The sequence below is a fragment of the Sycon ciliatum genome, chromosome 1, assembly GCF_964019385.1.
Source record: "Sycon ciliatum chromosome 1, ocSycCili1.1, whole genome shotgun sequence".
In the NCBI taxonomy this organism is placed as follows: domain Eukaryota; kingdom Metazoa; phylum Porifera; class Calcarea; order Leucosolenida; family Sycettidae; genus Sycon; species Sycon ciliatum.
Genome location: NC_088643.1, coordinates 17518578 through 17539974, shown reverse-complemented (window position 1 = coordinate 17539974; position 21397 = coordinate 17518578). Strand labels below are relative to the sequence as shown.

Sequence of the window (21397 nt, the reverse complement as noted above, 5' to 3'; positions counted from 1 at the left end):
GATCAGCGGGTCTGCTATAGTCTCTCTCGAACCAGCTAGCTGTGAACCAAGATCGAAATATTTGAGGGGGGTGCTTTGGCACCCAAAGCACCCCCTTCCTGCCTACGCCCCTAGCCCTGTTGGCGGATGTACATGCACATGTACAGTCAACTTCGTTTATAACGACACTCGGCGGGGCATCAACAAAGTGTCCTTATTCGCGAAGTGTCGTTATACCCGAAGTCTCATTATAATTAGTATTACAGTTGGATGGAACTTTGCTCTGGGCATGGACATTCTGTCGTTATTCGCGAATTGTCGTTATATCCGCAGTCGTTATTAGCGAAGTTGACTGTATGTCAAGAACGATACTGGCAAGACCGGCATCAGACAAAACGGTCAAGGACGTATAGCAACATACCACACAACTAACTTACTTGTGTGGCTCTAAAGATTCGAAGATCAATTGGAGGGGAAGCTAAGCGAACATGAATTGGGAAGAACCGAACGCCTCGGTACTACAGTAGAGTACTTCGACCAAGACATTTGAGATGAAAAAATAAGCAGCAGTACCAAGCAGCAGTTTGACACGACGATCGTTTCGCCGTATGGTAGGGACGGCTCATAAGATAGGTGTGCATAGTTAGCTCGGACTCGGGTGGAGGGCCAAGGATTTAGGCTGCGTTTACACGACAACGATTGAAAACGATTTGCGTTTACACGACAACGAAGTAGGACCTAAACGGAACGAAATCATTGCGTTTACTACTATCGTTTACACGACAACGCCCGAAAACGATACCTAAACGGAACGAAATGGAAACGCACTTCAAAGTGTTTTGAAACGTTTTCAAAACGTTTTCAAAACGCTTTCGTTCTCGTGTAAACGGTGAAAACAGTGAAAACGATTGGAAATGGAGCGCGGTCATGGAAACCATTCCGCGCGGGACTGTATTTCGCGGGGAATACCTGACCTTTGCGACCACCAGCACGTACCAACTCCAACTAACGTGTTACTTCCCGCCCTTGCGCCAAGTCAGCACGTGCTAACTCCAGCCTGATCGCCCGTTTTCCGTTTTCGTGTGAACAGTTCAAAACGGTTTGCCGTTCTCGTGTAAACGGTTTGAAAACGATTCGAGGCCAGCCCGTTTTCGTTCCGTTTCGTTTCGTTTCGTCTCCGTGTAAACGCAGCCTTAATAATAATATTTATAAGAAGAAAAGAGGACCAAAGATACAAGTTACGCTATCATATCTACTACCACCACCAGTTACTTTACAATCAGCTCATGCGATAGTATTGCACGACACTGACCAACGACTCGTAGACCTACTGACGTTCTACACGTCACCTAACTGGCAATCAGCTCTAGCACTCCGTGGATGCGCACTCCAACAGCTTTCCAGCTTGGAAGGTTCCAAGTAACATAACACTGAAATCTGTGGACAGCAACTGTTTCGCTCTGTTGTATATAGAAATTACATAACGAGGTAAGGGGAAAGTGAGCGCAACCAAGACAAGCACGAGCTGAAAGTCTCAGCCTCGACTTACATGATGTACATGTACATGTACATGTACATCCACCAACGTCCTTCACAGCAAGGTTGCCTGCGGTCAGAAGTGTAAACTACTGGAAGGAGCCTAACACAATGATTATGTCCATGAGGCTTCCTGGGACACCAAGTAGGTTTGATCCATCGCGGATATTCCACGAAGACTTGCACTTTCCACACTGCCACTGACACCTGTCTGCCATGTGAATAAGTGCAAAGGTAAAAGGGCATGTGACAAAATTATGCTAGGGACCGTTTACATGAACCATTTACATCTGTCATATACCCGTTCATTGAGAATCACCTTCCTTCTCGCCAAGAAGCATAGCAATGACTCTTTGTCCTGTGTATCCGCAGCTATGTCCTTCCTGGTCCACATCTCCTGATCCTTCAACTGCTCATTGTCCAGTATCGTACTTGGTTCCACAATCGTATGGCGGTGAGGTCATCCCTCAGCAGCAACAACTGAAGCTCCTGGGACTGGGAGTCACGCTTGACTCCATGCTCGGTTTTGGCGCCCAGCTCCGGACAGTTGCCGCCCGGGCGAACTGCGCAAGGCAGCTCAAGTCCTGAACGGTCCTGGCATGCTTGTCGCGTACCGTGGCTTAGAAACACCACTTTTCGAGTACACTCCCCTTGTCTGGATGGGAGCTGCTCCCACGGCCACCAGCCTCCAGCAGGCGCGTTCAGCGACGGGCCCTGCACATCCTGGGGCCCAACGTGCTGCTGCAGAGCCTCAACGCAAGGCGGACGTCGACGGACAGTACACTAGTGCGTAGTGGCCGCATTGTCATTCCTGTACAACATGTACAAGCTGCATGCTGTGCCTGCCTGGTCTCCCTCTACTCATATCAATGGTTCCTCCTCGCCTCAATGCCCGTGCTGAGCCCGTAACTCGCAGGCAATGTCGGAAAACCGCTGTTCACCCGTATCATTATTTTAACACTCTCCCCTCAACTGCTCCCCATTCCCTTCAGCGCCCACTATTAAATGGCCTTGTAATTATTTGCTGTCATCGGTATACAATGGTCATGTTTGACAGCATGAAAAATAATACCAATGGTCATGTTCTAGCAGGCACCGGTTTTGTTCTACTCCCCGAGGCCTGACGCACGGTAGTGGTAGTCTACACCATAGCCAGCCAGGTTCTATTAGTATTTTTAGTACTAGTCTATCGTCTCGATGATCACGGAAGTCCACGTGTCACACAGCTGGTTCCAGCAGCCACCGCAGCTGACGCGGTAAAGAGGAATTTTGGAACGGCTTCACTGGACCCGAATGGGAGTGGGCATAATTTGTCTGTTATGTCACTCTTTTAGGACCTGCAGAATTAGACCAAGGATATACGTGTACATACTGTGCTTGTCTGTTCGAACTTCGTAGCATGGGTGATCTAAGTTATAAACGCGCACTGTTTTCATAACAGCATGGATGAAGGAGCAGGCTTCCTTCTGGCCACAGCGCAACCGTTCCAAAACGCCTTCCCTCCGGGAAAATCAGGTGATGGGGATGCAGCGGGGGACGGGGGACTTTCGCTCGCTCTCTCTCCCTCTGCTGGCAACTGTTTGCGTGGGTTGTGACCTTTATAGTATACCTACAAGCACGTGCGGCTGGCTGATTTGCGAAGACGCCGCTTGAAACAGCTTCTTTCTCACCGGCTTGGAACGGTTTCCGCTATCAGTATCACAGCACTGAGCACCACCAATTATGACGTTCATGAACACTGCTCAACGTTCAACCCATAAATTATAATATTCAGCCTCTACTGGATGGTGGTATGTGTTCGTGTAATTTTTAGTCTGAAGACTGAAGCCTGCAACTACACTATGCTTCAAGGTGTGATGTGCCGGTGCTATCTCGTCTCAAGTCAAGGGTGAGAGGACTGAGTGAGAAGCGAAGTAATGTACAGCCACCGTAGTATTCGTAGACCATTGTGGCTGTTCCCAGCCATCTGTGGTGAAGCACGCATGACTATGCTGTGCATTACAGATCAGAGTCGGCTTTCATGACACTGTACTTGCACTGTTGCAGATAACAATTACATGCAGCTTCACAATCATGTTTTGCAAGAGCAACGTTCTGCGCACAGAGAGTTCTTCTTTCATGGTCTTCAGTCCTTGCCAATGCCAATGGATCCACAGAAAGCGGTGGTAACGATGTAGAATCATGTAAACCTACACGAAGCATAAGTATTAGTACACTATACTTGATTCGTTATCAACTTTAACGATGCGTATTGATATGTAGGACTACTGTATGTTCAAGACGACCTATTGTAGACACGAACACAGGTCAGTATGTCAGTAACAGTTAGGGCAGTGTGTAGATCTACAGTCAGTCACCATGGTCACTACGAGTACGAGTCAGTACACTTGGTGGACTGTGCCAGACACTGAGCCAGCAGCTCGTCAGGTGGCACTGACACCGAACTGCCTCAACAGCACTGACACCGAACATGTACAGCCTCCACACTCCACAGGCACCCCAACGCCTGAGTGTACAACCCCACACTTTTTGTAGCTCCGTCTTGACTTCACTTCTCTTCAGCTCAAGTCAGGACAGGATAGGAGTCAGGCCTCAGGGTCCACGTCTCCTGCCTAGCGCCTGGCTCCAGTCCAGCGCATGCTAGACTCTAGTCTCTACGCGAGTCAGCATGACCATGATGACCGTGAAGTCGAAGTGCGATGTACACCATGGTACACGTACACTGATGACTACATGGTACCACATGAGTACAAACATGCTGCATACTCATTATTGAATATTGTCACCAAGGCAGGCGGGCCAGCCAACCCTTGTTCTGCGGGCCTTCACGAAACTGCTGTCTCTAGTCTAGCCTGATTCTCTGTTTGAACCGCCTCGGATATTTTTACTTTGCAGCCTACATGGATAGGCGACGAATATGACTGGGGAGTTGGGATTACATGTAGTAGTTTGACGGCAAGCATTCCGTTGCCTTCACTTGTAGTTGAGCTGCTTTGTGCTATTCTTTCACAAACCGCCAAGGAAGACAACTGGTGTGAACTGCTAGCTATTAGTAGCTCTTCTTTGCGCGGCAACATCATCAAGACTTAGTAAGCCTCTGCCTAGACTGTACTGACTGCGTCTGTGGTCACCGATCAACTAACTATTACTTTCCCAGGCCTGGGCTTTCCCGCGTCCCGGCCTCAAACTAGTCAAAACTACCGAGCGCTCCAGTGCAGTACAAGCGAGCACAGGAAATTATATGGTTTCCGAGCGGACGTATCTACCGAGCCCCGGGGCCCCGTGCCAACTATATCAGTACTCCTGGCTATTTAGCCTGTAGCGCATGCAGAGTTAGACGGGCACAGACTCAGATCTCCAACGCCCAACGGCCCAACTGCCACAGCGCCAACAGCTTCTGGAACGTCCTTTATTTCAAACGTTTCTGAAATCTGCTATTTGTCAGTAGTTGTGTGTAGCCACCATTCGTCCGCGTGTAGTTTTGTGGGCGTGAGCGACCGGTCGACCATTCCGCTTTCGGCACCGCCCTGGATCGAGAGGAATGAGTCGCGGGGCGGCCAAGAAAGTCCTGAGAAGGACATGGCGGACTCGCGGCATTCGCCTGAACGCTGATACGCCGCTGAATGATGTAGAGATCACCAATGTGGTGCTGGGGTCCGGGTCGTTTGGAGCGGAAGACGTACGCGTGGCCCGATGGTGCGGGGCCAAGGTAGCGGCCAAGACGCTCCAGCGGACCACGGAAGAGGGACGGAGAGGCTCGAGTTCGGCCGAAGAATCAACGCTGGACTTGCGCTCGTTCTCGACGCACCAGCGACGCGTGCTGCAGGAGTGCCATCTGATGGGACAGCTCCGTCACCCGAACATCGCCCAGGTCTATGGGGTGTTCATCCGACCAGATGGTAATCCGGTGATTATCAGCGAACTGCTCGGCGAGAGCATGCAGCAGCGACTGGCGTTCGGCACGCGCCTGACGTACCGTGACGTGGTGGACGTGGCGCTAGATGTTCTGCAGGCCATGCGCTACCTACACACGCTGGCACACCCTCTACTGCACGGCAGCATCTGCACGAGCAACGTCCTGTTCTCGCTCGGCGGCAGCGTGAAGCTCACGGACAGCAACCTGGCGCTGGCACGCCTGCACTCGGCCAGTCACTCGCACATGGAGACGATGCCGGAGCAGCACGTGCTGACCTCCACACCCACCTCTGCTCTGTCCCTAGGCAGTGGCATGGACGGCGGTGGCGGTGGTGCTACGGCGGATGGTGTGGCGCCGCGCAGCGCCAGCGCCCGGCTCTACCTGCCGCTGGATGCGCTGGACCACGACTGCTACGACCTGGGCATTGACACGTACAGCTTTGGCGTGCTAATCATGGCCATGGTGCTGCACAGGGAACCCAACGTGGACGAAGTCACCAGGCCGAGCGGTGGCGGCGGGGATCGCCAGCGCAAGCTGTCCAACGTCAACGTGGAGCGCTCTCGCCGCGCCACCGATCTCAAGGCGCTGTCGGCAGCGTCGCCGCAGTTCATGGACCTGGTGGACCGGTGCATGGACGCCATGACACTGGACCCGGCTGATAAAACCGACGCTGCAAGTGCAGGTGCAGGCTCTGGTGGTGGCGCTGGCAACAGCGAGGAAAGCCAGGACGTGGTGGACTGCGGCCTGGAGCGCGCCGTCTCCAGAGAGCTGTTCGGCCTGGTGGAGGCGCTGCGCAGGCGCGACGACTATGTGCGCTGGCCGTCGACGCGGTGCTCGCCGTTTGCACGCGGCCTCCAGGAGCAGGCGGACCTGGCGCTGGCCGTGCGCGGCCTGGAGCGACAAGTCCAGGAGACGGTGGACGCCGCGACGGCCACGCTCGCCGACCAGGAGAAGCAGCTGGAGCGGCAGGTCGGCGAGCTGGCCAATATGCACCAGCAGGAGAGGCGACGGCACACGGCGCGTATAAAACAGCTCGAGGCCAAGCTGAGCGCGTTTCAACGCGAGGCGGCCAGCAATGGCAGCGGTGAACTGTCGATCCACCGTGAAGGCAGCGAGTCCGGCGACAGTGGTGATGTCCGCTCTCAGTCCGCCATCTCCAGGAGTATGTCGTCACCACCGCCGCCGCCAACACAGTCCATACCACGCTCTGCGTCAATGCAGCAGCAGCAACACAAGTTCTCCTTTCAGGCAAGTCCCAACTACAACCGTCGTCACTCGGATGATAGTGTGGCGACCAGGGACACCTTGTCCCCGCGGAACGACGACGGATCGCAAGAAGAGACCGACTATGATGGGCCCGTAAGTGCATATGCACTGACGCACACACGTGCACACACGTGCACACACACGCATACACACACACATGCACACACACGTGCACACACGCGCACACACACATGCACACACACGTGCACACACGCACACACACACACACACACACACACACACACACACACATACACACACACGCACACACACACACGCACACACACACACACGCGTAGGCACTGCTGCTGCAGTAGTGCACGATGCACAATGTGCACAGCAAATGATTTGCTTCGTTCTGTACCAGTATGCATCAGGGAGTCGCAGCATGCACGTGTATCCTCAAGAAGGAAAACGACACGGGCGACTGTAGCGCTAAATCATGCAGGTTGAAACAATGAAGTGGCCAAGGGTGCAGTTTAACCTCACACATCCGTTTCCACTAAAATATTCGGATAAGCGAGGGAACCGGATAATCGAACGCACATACTGTATGTATGCATGACATGCTATAAATCGGCGACGCAACGATTTTCTTCCGGATGACGAGGGATCCGGATAAAAGAGGACAGGATAAGCAAGGTCTGACTGTACTACCATCTTCTGGCACACACTACTAGCTTTGCAGCACAAAGGCCTGGGCAGTCTACTGGCACACTGAGAACGGAATCTTTTTTTAATCCACTCTGTGGTTATCGGGCGAGGCAGATGTTATCTTCCACTCAGAGGGTGGTTAATGATGAGCCAAGTTCTTCGATTCAAACACTCTGCTGTGCTGTGTATAGCTAGCTGGTGCTGTACCGACTCGTTTCTGTGTCCTGGTTGTGGTGTGTAGGGTCACATTTGTGAGGTGCACATCCGGGTGCCGAGTGGCGGTTTGACTACTGTGCAGGTGAGGTGTTGCCAGATCAGGTCCTTCCAAGATTTTTTTTTGGGGGGGGGTGCAGGGATATATTTAAAGATTCTTTAGAGTTACTTTGGCAGGGTGGTGTTAGTTTAATACTGATAGTCCTTAGTTTCGCACATGACTTTGTTATTGAGGCTGTGTTGTACCGTTTGGGTATTTGACCTTTCCTGCATGGTTCAAAGACAAGCTGCTGATGATAGGCGATAACTTTGCGGATTGGAGAGTATTCAAAGCGAGTAAGCCACTGGGCAATGGCGTAGGAAGATGTTTTGATTTGGGGGGGGGGGGGGGCTGCTTTTCAGGCACTAAACGGCTCATGTGCTTATACCTGTTGTACATCTTGTACTGCCTAATTGCCAACATCACAAGGCATGAAAACCTCGTTGGCCTACGAATGCATTATACATGTATCTAAGAGACTGAATTCCTGGCCGCCCTCACCCTCACTATATTTTCCCTGTGTGCCGGTGTGCGGCTACAGATTGATAACCGCGACACTATCGGAGAAATCGTCCAGGGCCTCTGTGATGAGCATGGTAAGCCAGCTAGCCATGCATGAAATGTACTGATCCATGTGTGAGAAGAGGCAACAGTTGCGTTTTAGCTGTACACATTGCGGATACTGAACTACAGTAGAACCTGCCCTAACCGGACGCCTTTGGTGCAGCGGAAACTGTCCTGATATGACAGGATTCTGCTTGATCCAGAGATGCACGCTCGAACCACAGCAATATGGTGCATTGAAATTTGTCCGGGCAATGCAGGATTCCGCTTGGTACAGGGTCCGGCTAACACGGGTTTTGCTGCGCGCTGATTCTGTGCACTCTGTACTCGCTTACTACAAAAGGACTGCCTGGAGCTCAATTGAATTAGTGGACCGACGAGACAAAAAGGCTTGCCAAAAATCACCGCAATATTGAGTCCTGGCGGCCTGCGCTGGGATGTGAGAACTATTCACACATGTCCAGGCCACCGCGTGGCAGGACTCGGCCTTTATCCACTCACTGGATACCATACGACATCCACCGTCTGTGTTTGAAGAGACTTAGTGATGTACATGTACAGCAACTGAAGATTCCGCGGCATGTACAGAGGGCTGGGGCAACTGCTCATCAGACACTGCATTAGATCAACCTATGAGCGTATACATGTACATGCTAGCTGGAAACTGGACTGGAAATTGCGAATGCACGGGCCAATTCACCACCTGGTGGAAGTGTTACGCATGCATGCACTGTGCAATAAAATCATGTCACCAATTCTGAAGGATTCAGTGTGTCCGTATTGTTGCCCTGCCACAGGAATTGCTGACTTTGAAGAGTATTCCCTGCTCCTGGAGGACGAGGATGCTTTCTACGAGAAGGCAAAGAAGGTAAGGTCGAGTACTAGTATTGGCAGGTCCAGTTGTCTAAACTGTACATTGCAGTCTGTTTCTACATACAAGATGGTGAGACTTGGCGACCTCTGGTGAATGATGACAGCATGCTGCAGCAAGTACCTACTCTGACTAGCAGTTTCTGAGTTCTTTCCCCGTATAGAGGTGACACGCCTGCCAACCTTTGCAACCATGAGATCGGGACAGTGACATACCTAGGTATGAAAATGTATACGAATGTAGCTGTGAGGCAAGCGACAAATGCACTTTCGGGTGCCTATTACCACCCTCGATATCAGGACGGTCCCGGCCAAATCGGTATGGTAGGCAGGTATGAGGTTATGGGAATGATTTCATGGCGGTGAGTCGGCAGAATCGCGTATGGGCACTATGTATACAGCAGAACCACGTATGGACGTTATGTATGCAACGCTGTGCCGCAACTTCACCTAAGCATGTCAAGCGGTGATGTAATCGCATAACCTCTGTTCCCACACTTTCCTTGATATCCGACCATTTTAATTTGGTGCGCCGAAACTGGTCCAGCCATGCTAAGTATGAGCGACTGGCGTGGCTTCAATATTAGCCGTGTACATGATCCGAAAGCGGGTATGTTTGGTAGCTCGCACCAGTTATGCTCCTCAGCAGCGCACGCTATGCTTCCTGTGCATACACCACGTGCAGTTTCAGTGTAAGCCAATACATGTACACATTAGCTTAGCGGTAATCCTCTTTGGCCTGCGTCTGGCTGCAGGAGTCTGAGAAATCGCGGAAGACGTTCCGTGGCGAGAAGAAGCTGGAGAGTATTCGACGTCGATGGCGTGGCAATGATGTCTCCTGCTGTGAGTATACTATTTTGCAGCAGTGCCTCTGTATGTGTGTGTAAGTGTGTGTTTCGGGGGGGGGGGGGGTGCGTGCATACGTGCGCGCATGTGCATGCGCACGTGTCGATGCAGGTCACTGTGGGTCACTGTGTGTGTGTGTGTGTATGCTTGATGTGTGTTTCATGGACTGTTACCACCTGACCATTTGTGTTCTGTTCTTCGAACTTCTTTCCCTTTCATTCTTCACCCTCTCCCTGATAAAACTGCCTGTGGTCAGTGAACTGGCTTCAGCATGACAAAACGCTACAGGAACAAGGCATTGATACGGCTTCGCAAGTTCTCACTCTGAAGTAAGTATCGGCATGTCCCACAACTGCACTGCAACAGCACGAGCAAAACAACCTATTTCAAAGTGTGTTGTTCATTAGTTTATCACATGGCAGGTCATTCACTCTGATCGCTGAAATTGCCCCGCCACCACTAGGTACATCTGCTCCCTGCAGAGTAGCTTAGCCTGCCTCTTCCTCTTCCTTCATCCCCTGTCTTCTCAGTCGTCAACAGTGCCATGAAATGCTGAAATGGATGGAAATGAAATCCAACTGGGAAAGCCAACACACCTGCTCACGCCATCCCTGTGTTTGTTAGTATACCGCTCGCGCTTGGCTGCATTCCTTTCGAACCTTCCACGAAAAGAAAACGTGTGTGCATGCGTGCACACACACACACACATATACATGCTGACATACTCATCCTAAGAAGACGGCCTCAGCTATTCACAACCGTGTTCACGGTGTGTCTCACAGTACAGTATTCTCCCATCATGATATCACTGTGTATCATTCCTCTACCCCCGTGTGTTCATGTGGTGACAGGAAGCACACGCTGACGCCGGGACCTGAAGTTCGCATCGGCGCCGTTAGTGAGTTTGATGCTGAGTACAAGGAGGTAAGTACCGTCCACAGTAGAGGTGCGCGCCGAAGAACGGCGGTGTTGGTTTCCCGGCAGCTTGTGGGATACCAGGCAAGCACAGTGGGTAGGCCAAAGAGTCAAAGACCATGATTGAGATACGAGAGGTACCTGGTTCAAGTCCTGCCTGGGAGCGGTTTTTCCAGCCGTGCTGCTACCCACAGTCTACTGGGAACTTGTGGCCGGGCACAAGGGCTACATGGATGCGGCTAATGGGGTTTCTCGGCATCTGTGCCAGGGGTTGTGAGACTTATCCACTCACCCCCACCGTTAGGTGCTGCATCTGCCGCTAGGGTTTACCAGGTGTTAGCGGCCGTCGTGAGTTCCCTTCGGGAACGGACACAATAATTTTTTAACTTTTTTTTGTGAATACATTTGATCCAGTACGAATAGTTTCTAAGAGCGTGCTATAAGAACGCAGCCAGATTGCTGAAAAATAAGAACACCCCAGGCTAACCCCTTGGAAACAACGTTCTTGGACGCACGACTCTACTGCAGTTTACACACATGACTACACAATGTTTGGAGATTCTCTGCGCGAGAAAATGCATCCTGACTTCACTCATACGAAATGGAGGCTGCGGGCCCTGGCAACAACAGAGGCGCAGAACTGCACGCTGCTCCCCATGTGGCAACTCATGCTTTTCATGATCATGTGGTGTGTTCCTCTGTACAGTGCAAAGCGGCGATTCTTGATAGCTCTTGCCCTTGCCCGGTGGAGGAAGCTTGTACTGTAAGTGTAGCACGCGTGTGTCCGTATCTGTGTCTGTCTGTGTATGTGTATGTGTACGTGTATGTGTCTGTGTATGTGGCAATGGGCGTTCAAGGCTCAAGATATGTGTATGTGTATGTGTTCGAGTCTGTATGCTTACACCTCTGAATGTAGTGTGACACCTGACTCGAATTCTGGAAGCTTTCCGTCCACATTGCTTGCAAGCAGATGATAGACCACTTTACATGACCCATGTGGACAGGGCACAGGTGAAACCTGGCTCCAGTGACCACCGATGGGACTGGTATATCGCGGTCCTTGAGTGTAGGTGGTCTCTGAACAGTTGAGAACAAGTTGAGCCTTGCACATTGAATACTTTTGGTGTCAAAGACTTGCACATGGTCTAACTGACCAAGTGGTTGCTGAAACCAGGTGGTCATATCTGTCACGTCATGACTCTCAAATGGTGATGACTGCCAGGTGGCTATTACACAGCTGACTTTCTTTTACCCGCTTGCAACAACAGCTACATGTACCTGTACTGTGACGCTAACGTACACGATTTTGGCCAAATCTTTGCCCTGAGAAGGCCATGTGGCACCATGTGTGTGTGTGTGTGTGTGTGTGTGTGTGTGTGTGTGTGTGTGTGTGTGTGTGTGTGTGTGTGTGTGTGTGTGTGTGTGTGTGTGTGTGTGTGTGTGTGTGTGTGTGTGTGTGTCCCATATGGTGCAGTGGTATGTGCAGCGATTTCCAATCGATAGGTTGCGGGTTCGATTCCCGACGATTATGGTCACACACGTTTTTCTTCTCTTTCTCAGACTCTTCCTGACTTTTCTTCCATTCTCCTGGGTGGTTACCGACAGCCAGTGCATGCCGGAGTATGTGGTGTGATGTGTGTGCGGGAAAAAGAAAGTGGAAAGACCAAAAAGTAGGGATTCACTGGCCAGAAAAAGCCACTTCATAGCTGTGTGGTGTAGACCAGGCTGAATAGTGGCGGCCAATTCTTCAGCCTTGCAAGCTGTTGAATGGTGCAATCCCAGCACAAGTTGCTATTGCTTCTGCTGTAGCATGGTGTAGACCAGGCTGAATAGTGGCGGCCAATTCTTCAGCCTTGCAAGCTGTTAAATGGTGCAATCCCAGCACAAGTTGCTATGGCTTCTGCTGTAGCATCGCTATCATCGCCTCCGGCGATTGGCGTCCAATGGTCCAATGGTGTGTGTGTGTGTGCCGCCACCAACGCTCATGCCTCCTGTCGTCTTCGCCTCGCTCAACGATAAACACGTGACCTACATGGCAGTGTATACCAGGACCAGATACAGTCAACTTTGCATATAACCACACTCGTCGGGGCATCAGAAAAGTGTCTTTATGCCCGAAGTCTCTTTATATGTATATCCAGTTAGATGGGACTTTGCTCTGGGCACGGGAATTCTGTTGTTATTCGCGAATTGTTGTAATATCGGCAGTCGTTATTAGCAAAGTTGACTGTATATGTGTATGTGTGTGTGTTTGTGTGACGGTGTGTCCTTTGTACAATAGCTGGCTGCCCTGCAGTGTCATGTCCAGTTTGGAGCATTCGCGGAGTCCAACAAGACCAAGATGAAAGCTATCCAGGAGGAGTAAGTACAGCCAGATAACTTAAACTCAGTGAACAGCATTCGTATGCATTTTGCTGCACTTATGGCAGCTTAAGAGTTCAAAAAACATGATTTTTCAAGCTCAGAGACCCAGATGATGCAGAGGGGTCTATGTACGCAAGAGCACAACTTAGACTGATAGAGGAAACCGCACTTCCTCTGAAAAAGGTGTTTCCTGTCTGAAGGGGAAACTACTTCAAAGTAGTAGAATCGCTACCTGGTGCTGATATCGTGTAACTCGGTTGTGCTGTCTTGTCTGTGCCGCTTGTTTCTAGGATCAAGGATTTCCTACCCAGGGACTATCAGAAGAACAAACAGGCGCTGCGGCGCGTACTCTCGGTATGCTGCAGGCCTAAAGCAATGCTACACTCGTAGTGCTGCACAAAGTAATGGGTTGTGTGCGTGGCCACTCGAAAAGCAGCCACGCTCCAGTATAAACGACTGCATCTCTTCCTCTCTCTCTCTCTCTCTCTCTCTCTCTCTCCCTATCTCTCTCTTTCTCTCTCTCTCTCTCTCTCTCTCTCTATCTCTCTCTCTCTCTCTCTATCATGCATGCATAGTTGTCTGACTAGCCAAAGTAGCATGCCACAGTGGCATGGTGCAATCGCAATCCAGAATTTGGCTGTGAGCAATCTGGAAACCTTACTTAGTCCCTGTAAGCAGTCATTGTTAGTTGTGACTCTTCATTGGGAATTGTGACTGAGTTGTGACTGCTTACTGCAACCGTGATTGCTTACTGGAGCCGTGACTGCTAACTGGAGTCGTGACTGCTTACTGGAGCCGTGGCTGCTTACTGGAGTCGCGACTGCTTACTGAAGCCGTGACTGCTTACTGGAGTCGTGACAGCTTATCGGAGTTTGTGACTTTTTATTAGAGTTTGTGACGGCTTGTTGGGATTGTGACTGCTGATTGGAGTTGTGATTGCTGATTGGAATTGTGACTGCTGTATTGGAGTTGTGACTGCTTATTGGAGTTGTGACTGCTTATTAGAGTTGTGACTGCTTATTGGAGTTGTGGCTGATTGTTGGAGCTGTGACTGCTGATTGGAGTTGTGGTGGGGAGGGGGTTAATGTCCTAATAGACTAGGCATGTCGGACCCAGTCCATGCTAAAGCATAAGTTTCGACCTCTGTAGAAAGACCACACGTCCATAAAGGCCAGTTTCTGTGCAACACAGGCTGGCTTCTAATAATTCACTATCGATCTTCTTGCATGTGCAGAAATACACCGAGAACAGCGTGTTGATGTCGCAGGCAATAGCGCAGAGTAGATATATCGCAATGTGCAAGAATCTCCCGGCTTACGGCTCTACCGTGTTTGTTGTCAAGGTGAGTCTGCAGGCATTGATGTCTGTGCACGCAGATGGGCATTTTCTATTGAAGTTTTATTGGGCCTTGTGCTCTACCTGGTCAGAAACATGCAGAGTGCTCAGTTAGAACCAGTTGCTGTTAAATTGGTTAGAACCAGTAACTGTTGCTGTTAAATTGGTTAGAACCAGCCGCCAGAGAACTGTTGCTGTTAAATTGGTTAGAACCAGCAACTGGTGCTGTTAAATTGGTTAGAACCAGCAACTGTTGCTGTTAAATTGGTTAGAACCAGCAACTGTTGCTGTTAAATTGGTTAGAACCAGCAACTGTTGCTGTTAAATTGGTAAGAACCAGCAACTGTTGCTGTTAAATTGGTTAGAACCAGTAGCTGTTGCTGTTAAATTGGTTAGAACCAGTAACTGTTGCTGTTAAATTGGTTAGAACCAGTAACTGTTGCTGTTAAATTGGTTAGAACCAGTAACTGTTGCTGTTAAATTGGTTAGAACCAGCAACTGTTGCTGTTAAATTGGTAAGAACCAGCAACTGTTGCTGTTAAATTGGTTAGAACCAGCAACTGTTGCTGTTAGATTGGTTAGAACCAGTAACTGTTGCTGTTAAATTGGTTAGAACCAGTAACTGTTGCTGTTAAATTGGTTAGAACCAGTAACTGTTGCTGTTAAATTGGTTAGAACCAGTAGCTGTTGCTGTTAAATTGGTTAGAACCAGTAACTGTTGCTGTTAGATTGGTTAGAACCAGTAACTGTTGCTGTTAAATTGGTTAGAACCAGTAACTGTTGCTGTTAAATTGGTTAGAACCAGCAACTGTTGCTGTTAAATTGGTAAGAACCAGCAACTGTTGCTGTTAAATTGGTTAGAACCAGCAACTGTTGCTGTTAAATTGGTTAGAACCAGCAACTGTTGCTGTTAAATTGGTTAGAACCAGCAACTGTTGCTGTTAAATTGGTTAGAACCAGTAACTGTTGCTGTTAAATTGGTTAGAACCAGTAACTGTTGCTGTTAAATTGGTTAGAACCAGTAACTGTTGCTGTTAAATTGGTTAGAACCAGTAACTGTTGCTGTTAAATTGGTTAGAACCAGTAACTGTTGCTGTTAAATTGGTTAGAACCAGTAACTGTTGCTGTTAGATTGGTTAGAACCAGTAACTGTTGCTGTTAAATTGGTTAGAACCAGTAACTGTTGCTGTTAAATTGGTTAGAACCAGTAACTGTTGCTGTTAAATTGGTTAGAACCAGTAGCTGTTGCTGTTAAATTGGTTAGAACCAGTAGCTGTTGCTGTTAAATTGGTTAGAACCAGTAACTGTTGCTGTTAAATTGGTTAGAACCAGTAACTGTTGCTGTTAAATTGGTTAGAACCAGTAGCTGTTGCTGTTAAATTGGTTAGAACCAGTAACTGTTGCTGTTAAATTGGTTAGAACCAGTAACTGTTGCTGTTAAATTGGTTAGAACCAGTAACTGTTGCTGTTAAATTGGTTAGAACCAGTAACTGTTGCTGTTAAATTGGTTAGAACCAGTAACTGTTGCTGTTAAATTGGTTAGAACCAGTAACTGTTGCTGTTAAATTGGTTAGAACCAGTAACTGTTGCTGTTAGATTGGTTAAAACCAGTAACTGTTGCTGTTAAATTGGTTAGAACCAGTAACTGTTGCTGTTAAATTGGTTAGAACCAGTAGCTGTTGCTGTTAAATTGGTTAGAACCAGCAACTGTTGCTGTTAAATTGGTAAGAACCAGCAACTGTTGCTGTTAAATTGGTTAGAACCAGTAACTGTTGCTGTTAAATTGGTTAGAACCAGTAGCTGTTGCTGTTAAATTGGTTAGAACCAGTAACTGTTGCTGTTAAATTGGTTAGAACCAGCAACTGTTGCTGTTAAATTGGTAAGAACCAGTAACTGTTGCTGTTAAATTGGTTAGAACCAGCAACTGTTGCTGTTAAATTGGTAAGAACCAGCAACTGTTGCTGTTAAATTGGTTAGAACCAGTAACTGTTGCTGTTAAATTGGTTAGAACCAGTAACTGTTGCTGTTAAATTGGTTAGAACCAGCAACTGTTGCTGTTAAATTAGTTAAAACCAGCAACTGTTGCTGTTAAATTGGTTAGAACCAGTAACTGTTGCTGTTAAATTGGTTAGAACCAGCAACTGTTGCTGTTAAATTGGTTAGAACCAGCAACTGTTGCTGTTAAATTGGTTAGAACCAGTAACTGTTGCTGTTAAATTGGTGTGCACAGTGCTCCACACATAAGAGCAATATGCCGGGCCGAAGAAGTTGTAATGCTACCATTGATAATTTGAGTAACAACCTTCCTCTCACAGCCAGTCCTACTGTTATTATGGTTCTATTATCGGGGATCCGGCCCTGATAACAGTTGGCAGAGCAAAATTCGAAGTTGGCAGAGGAAAATCTGATGTTGCCAGAGCATAATTCGAAGTTGACTGCACAACGAAGACTGAATGAGTGATATCGGCATGATATCAAGAGTATATAACCATTATGTGCTCTTGATGATACTCAATCGCAACACCAGGGCCGGAGGCTGCTTCCGCGGAGCGGTGCGGCTGAAGGGCCATCTTTAAGGGGGGTCTGGGGGTCGTCCCCCAGAAAATGTTTGGAATTTAGACGGCAAATCCTGCACTCTGGGCGACTCCCTGTATAAAATCATACATCGAAACTTTTTCTCCCCGGTTTTGGACGTTCCACGTGGACCGACTTTTTGCGAAGTTGGTACGGCCATGGCCGTACCGGCCGTACCAGTGGCGCCGGGCCTGAACATACCTGTTACCCAATGTCACCATGCAAGTTGTGTTCATTAAGGTTGGGGGAGTTGAAATGGGAAACTGGTCTAAAGATAAGTAGTGGCTTCCACCACCACCACTGGACTCAAACCAGGGACCATCCTCGCTTCTTATAGTGGCATGGTATGTTGTAGCATTCTTTCATCGGCCACTGGCCGCTTATCAGCTGTCTTTCTCTCTCTCTCGCTGGCATTCTCTAGGCGGCTGTGAAGAACAAGAGCAAGCTCGCACCGTCAATCTTGGCCATAACGAAGGAGAATGTCCTCAAGCTGGATGAGAAGAACAAGGAGGTCGGTTGCTGCGTGACGTTTTAATTGTTTGCACAAGATGCACAACTCATCAGCCAGCACATGGGGCAGTAGCATGGAGTGAGAAGGTGCTGGTGAGACCTGCCATGCTCAACTGACCAGAGCCTGTGTTGGCATCTTCGAATGGCAGGCGCACTGAATTGGGGGGAAAGCCGCATGATAAGCCGCATGATGGGGAAAAATAATTGGAGCACACTATCTTGCATCTGTTGTTGAATTTCCATGAATTGCCGGTGATTTTCTACACCACGAGTACACAGGTTCATAACTCCTGACGATGGTTATTGACCGAATTGTGGAATATTTAAAAAAGGATTTTCAATATTGTCAATGTCAATAGCAGCACTAATTGAGTTGTGGCCAATAGCCCAAACACTATTGCTTTGAACTTGAAGCTGCAAGAAATGGTCCACCTTGTCTTGCATGACTTGTGACTCAAGCTAATCATCGGTAAGCCAGGAGCCTTTTTGCCATTCCCAGGATGTATCTTGCTATCTAGAAGATGTAAATACGCCGCTGCAGTAAGTGTCCGAATGCATCTTGGGGTATGTCATCCGTTGGTGACTCTTCTTTCCTCTCACCCATGTTACGGTCCTCTCTGTTTCCGCAGGTTCAGCACCTGTGGCCGATTAAGAACGTCCGCCGGTGGGTCAGCACCACGGAGATGGTTCAGATTGTAAGCAGATATCAATTTCATACACTGGTTTTGCCCACCTTCCTTTCCTGCATACATGCATGCACGTACACCCCCCCCCCCACACACACACACACATACGCACATGAGCGCAAACACACACACACACACGCCACACACACACACACACACACACACACACACACACACACACACACACACACGTACCCCCATCCCCTGGGAATAACTGGTGTGGAATGCTAAATGTCTTGTTGCGTGTGCGTGTGTGCGTGTGTTCAGGACATCGGCGAGACAGAGCCGGTTTCGTTCATGACACACGACGGACAGGCCATCGCCAATCTCATCTCCATGTACAAGGGCATTCGAACGCGAAAGGTAACTGATCTGAAAGAGACTGTGTTGCTGTGTGCTTGTGCACAGAGGCAGTGTGCCGTGCCCTGCTAGAGTGCACAGTGCACCGCACATGTTTTGTTGTGCAAAGTGGTGGTGTAAGGTTAGCAGCACTGGTGCAGCCAGTACAGCAAACACGGTAAGAGTTTGAAAAAATAGCACGTGACAGAACGTTCAATTACCTAGTATTTTGATCGGGATGCGACACCATTGGCAGGATTTGTGCTCGCATCATACAAGGTGTTTACAAGTACTGGCAAGTGTAGAATGTGCTGACATGCAACAAGATACATTGTAGATAAGCTGGCTCCATTTGGTGCCGTGTACAGTCATGTGTGAGGCAGTTCAGCCGCATCGTAGATTGGGGCGTGTCGTTTAAAATTATGTCCTGCCTTGATTAATGCTGCTCCCTCCCTCGTTTGTCTGTCTGTCTGTCTGTCTGTCTGTCTGTCTCTCTGTCTGTCTCTCTGTCTCTCTGTCTATCCACCTGGCTGTATAAGTGAGTGCTTGCTTGTCTGTCTCTCGACCTTTCTCTCATACACACCGTGACTCTCTCATTTGCACGTGCACTCACTCACTCTCACTCTCTCTCTCTCTCTCTCTCTCTCTCTCTCTCTCTCTCTCTCTCTCTTTCTGTCTCTCACTCTACTATTTGCCACTCTTATGTTCAGTCGCAGAGCCGAGAAGCGAACTACGATGGCGGCGATCCAGTGTACGAAGAAGTTTCGCTCAAGCCGATGCCATCACAACCAGCGCCACCACCGACGCAGCAGCAGCAGCGACATCACGTCAGTGTCACCCGCTCCGAGTCCACGTTCCTGCGACACTCGCCGCGCCTGATACCGAAACGTGTCTCGGCCGAGGCCCCGGCGAGCGTGTCGCTGTCCACAAGCACTGGCCAAAACTCACCGCTGATTGATCCGCGCCCACGCCCGCCTGTCAAATCACCTCCACCTACCTATGATATTCTCGAACCCGGTGAGTACAGTGCCACGCCGCCCAGCTACGAAGCTAGCGAGTACCTTGAAGCCAGCGACGTTCTGATCGCAAGGAACGGAGAGCAGCAACTAGTCAACACTGGTGGTGCGGTGGCCGCCAATGATGTTGTCAATCATTCTTCTGAGCACGTGGAGGCTGCGTCCGTTGCCGTCGGCAACGCCAATGGTGGTGATCCTAGCCAGACAGTGTGACGTGGAGGAAACCCGTCGTATGTGAAGGAAACTGAGCCGAGCTGTGGAAATTGAGTTGTTCACGTCTACCGTCGGCCTGACATCCATACAACAGCAATCTCCAGTGTGGCAGTTGAGAGCGTTGAACAGCTTGTGTCCCGCGCTGTGTGTCTGATGTATAGTGGTGCTCGCGATGCCGCAATGAGGATCAGGGCAGAGCATGTTCGACGTCTTGACTATCGAGTCAATGCATTGCAAGCCGCAACCGCGAATATCTACAGCGGACGGTGTACAGTGATGGCAAGCGGGTCAATGTCGCACGCCGGGGTGCGCACTGTGTCGTGTTCCTCTCAGTACCGGGGAGTAGCAGAATACCGGTATTTTACTACTCTCTGCTCAGTACACTTCAGTACACGTACTGTTCATCGTTGTCAGTGGCGATAACCATGGCGATGCCACACCCGCACGACAGGGACTTGAGATTGACGCATTGGTCTTGAATTCACCTTTATTCTATCCTGTGTTCTGTATAAATTTGTATGTTGGAGGGGATGTAGTGGCGCTGACTGCGATTCATGTCATGTATCCCAAGCATCACGTCCACTCCGCTGTGAATCGCTGAGCTCCCCTTTGGCGCTTTGTTCAGTTTCTGTCGTTCTGATCATTATTACGATTGCATGTGTCTCGTTTGCTTTCAGGCCTTCGCGCCGCGCGCATGATGTGTACTTAGGGTATTTAGAGAGATGTCCAGACCAGTTCATGGTCTTGTCGACACTTGACAAGGATATCCAATTACCCATCGACGGGTACCCATGCAGAACAGAGGCCAGTCTGTTGACATGTCTTGGATTTTCCAATCAGCCAGACACACTGGTGATTTTGCAGGCACCTGTTAGCCTCAATAGTGTACAATGGTAGATGCGCCCAGCGAGCGGCTGTTCACGATCACAGCTGCCATTCCAGACGGCCGTGTGTGTGTGTGCGTGCGTGCGTTTGTGGTGAGCCCATAAGTGGGATCATTTCCAAGTCCACCCAGAGTTTGGGGATTTCAGAAGGGGAGTCGGCCATTGAGCGGTTCAATAGCCAATTGAGTCACGGCATATTTTCTCTCCCGGGGAGGCCCATGGGACCAGTTTTGGCAGAGCAAGTACATGTACACATGTGTGTGTGTGTGTGTGCGCGCACGCATACGCTGCGCGCGCGCGCGTGTGTGTGTGTGTGCAGGGGGGGGGGGGCGGCGTGACTTGCATACGCATGCCTGTCCAGAAACAGAATTGATCTTTCCGGTGTTAGGGCACGGCCACCATGTACCAAGAGAAGCACAACTGACTGTAATAGTGTAAATCATCGGATTCCGCTACGCACTCGACGGGATCAGTCTGTGGCTAAGGTCGGGGTTGCTATTTTCGAGAGTTTTTTTTGGCATCATTGAGTCATGTCTGTCCGACTTGACTAGACAAAGACTCTCTTGGCTCTGTTCTAGTCTAACTAAAATAATTTTAAAATAAACACATAATTATGTGTTGGGCTCCCTGCTACTACATTGTACAACTTATGGTATTATTTTGCTGTCAAACTAACA

At 49.5% G+C, this 21397-nt stretch overlaps 1 protein-coding gene across 1 annotated transcript; it reads left to right on the top strand.

Annotated features, from left to right (window-relative positions):
* Positions 1–4381: 4381 nt before the first annotated feature.
* LOC135815708 (uncharacterized) lies at positions 4382–20777 on the top strand. The gene is made up of 15 exons (XM_065329041.1): positions 4382–6790; positions 7593–7649; positions 8146–8200; positions 8966–9036; positions 9794–9881; positions 10141–10213; positions 10736–10808; positions 11506–11562; positions 13081–13160; positions 13454–13517; positions 14398–14505; positions 17494–17583; positions 18212–18277; positions 18536–18631; positions 19318–20777. Exons 1-15 carry the CDS (start codon positions 5057–5059, stop codon positions 19834–19836), a joined length of 3231 nt encoding a protein of 1076 aa, XP_065185113.1. The 5' UTR covers positions 4382–5056; the 3' UTR covers positions 19837–20777.
* Positions 20778–21397: the final 620 nt, after the last annotated feature.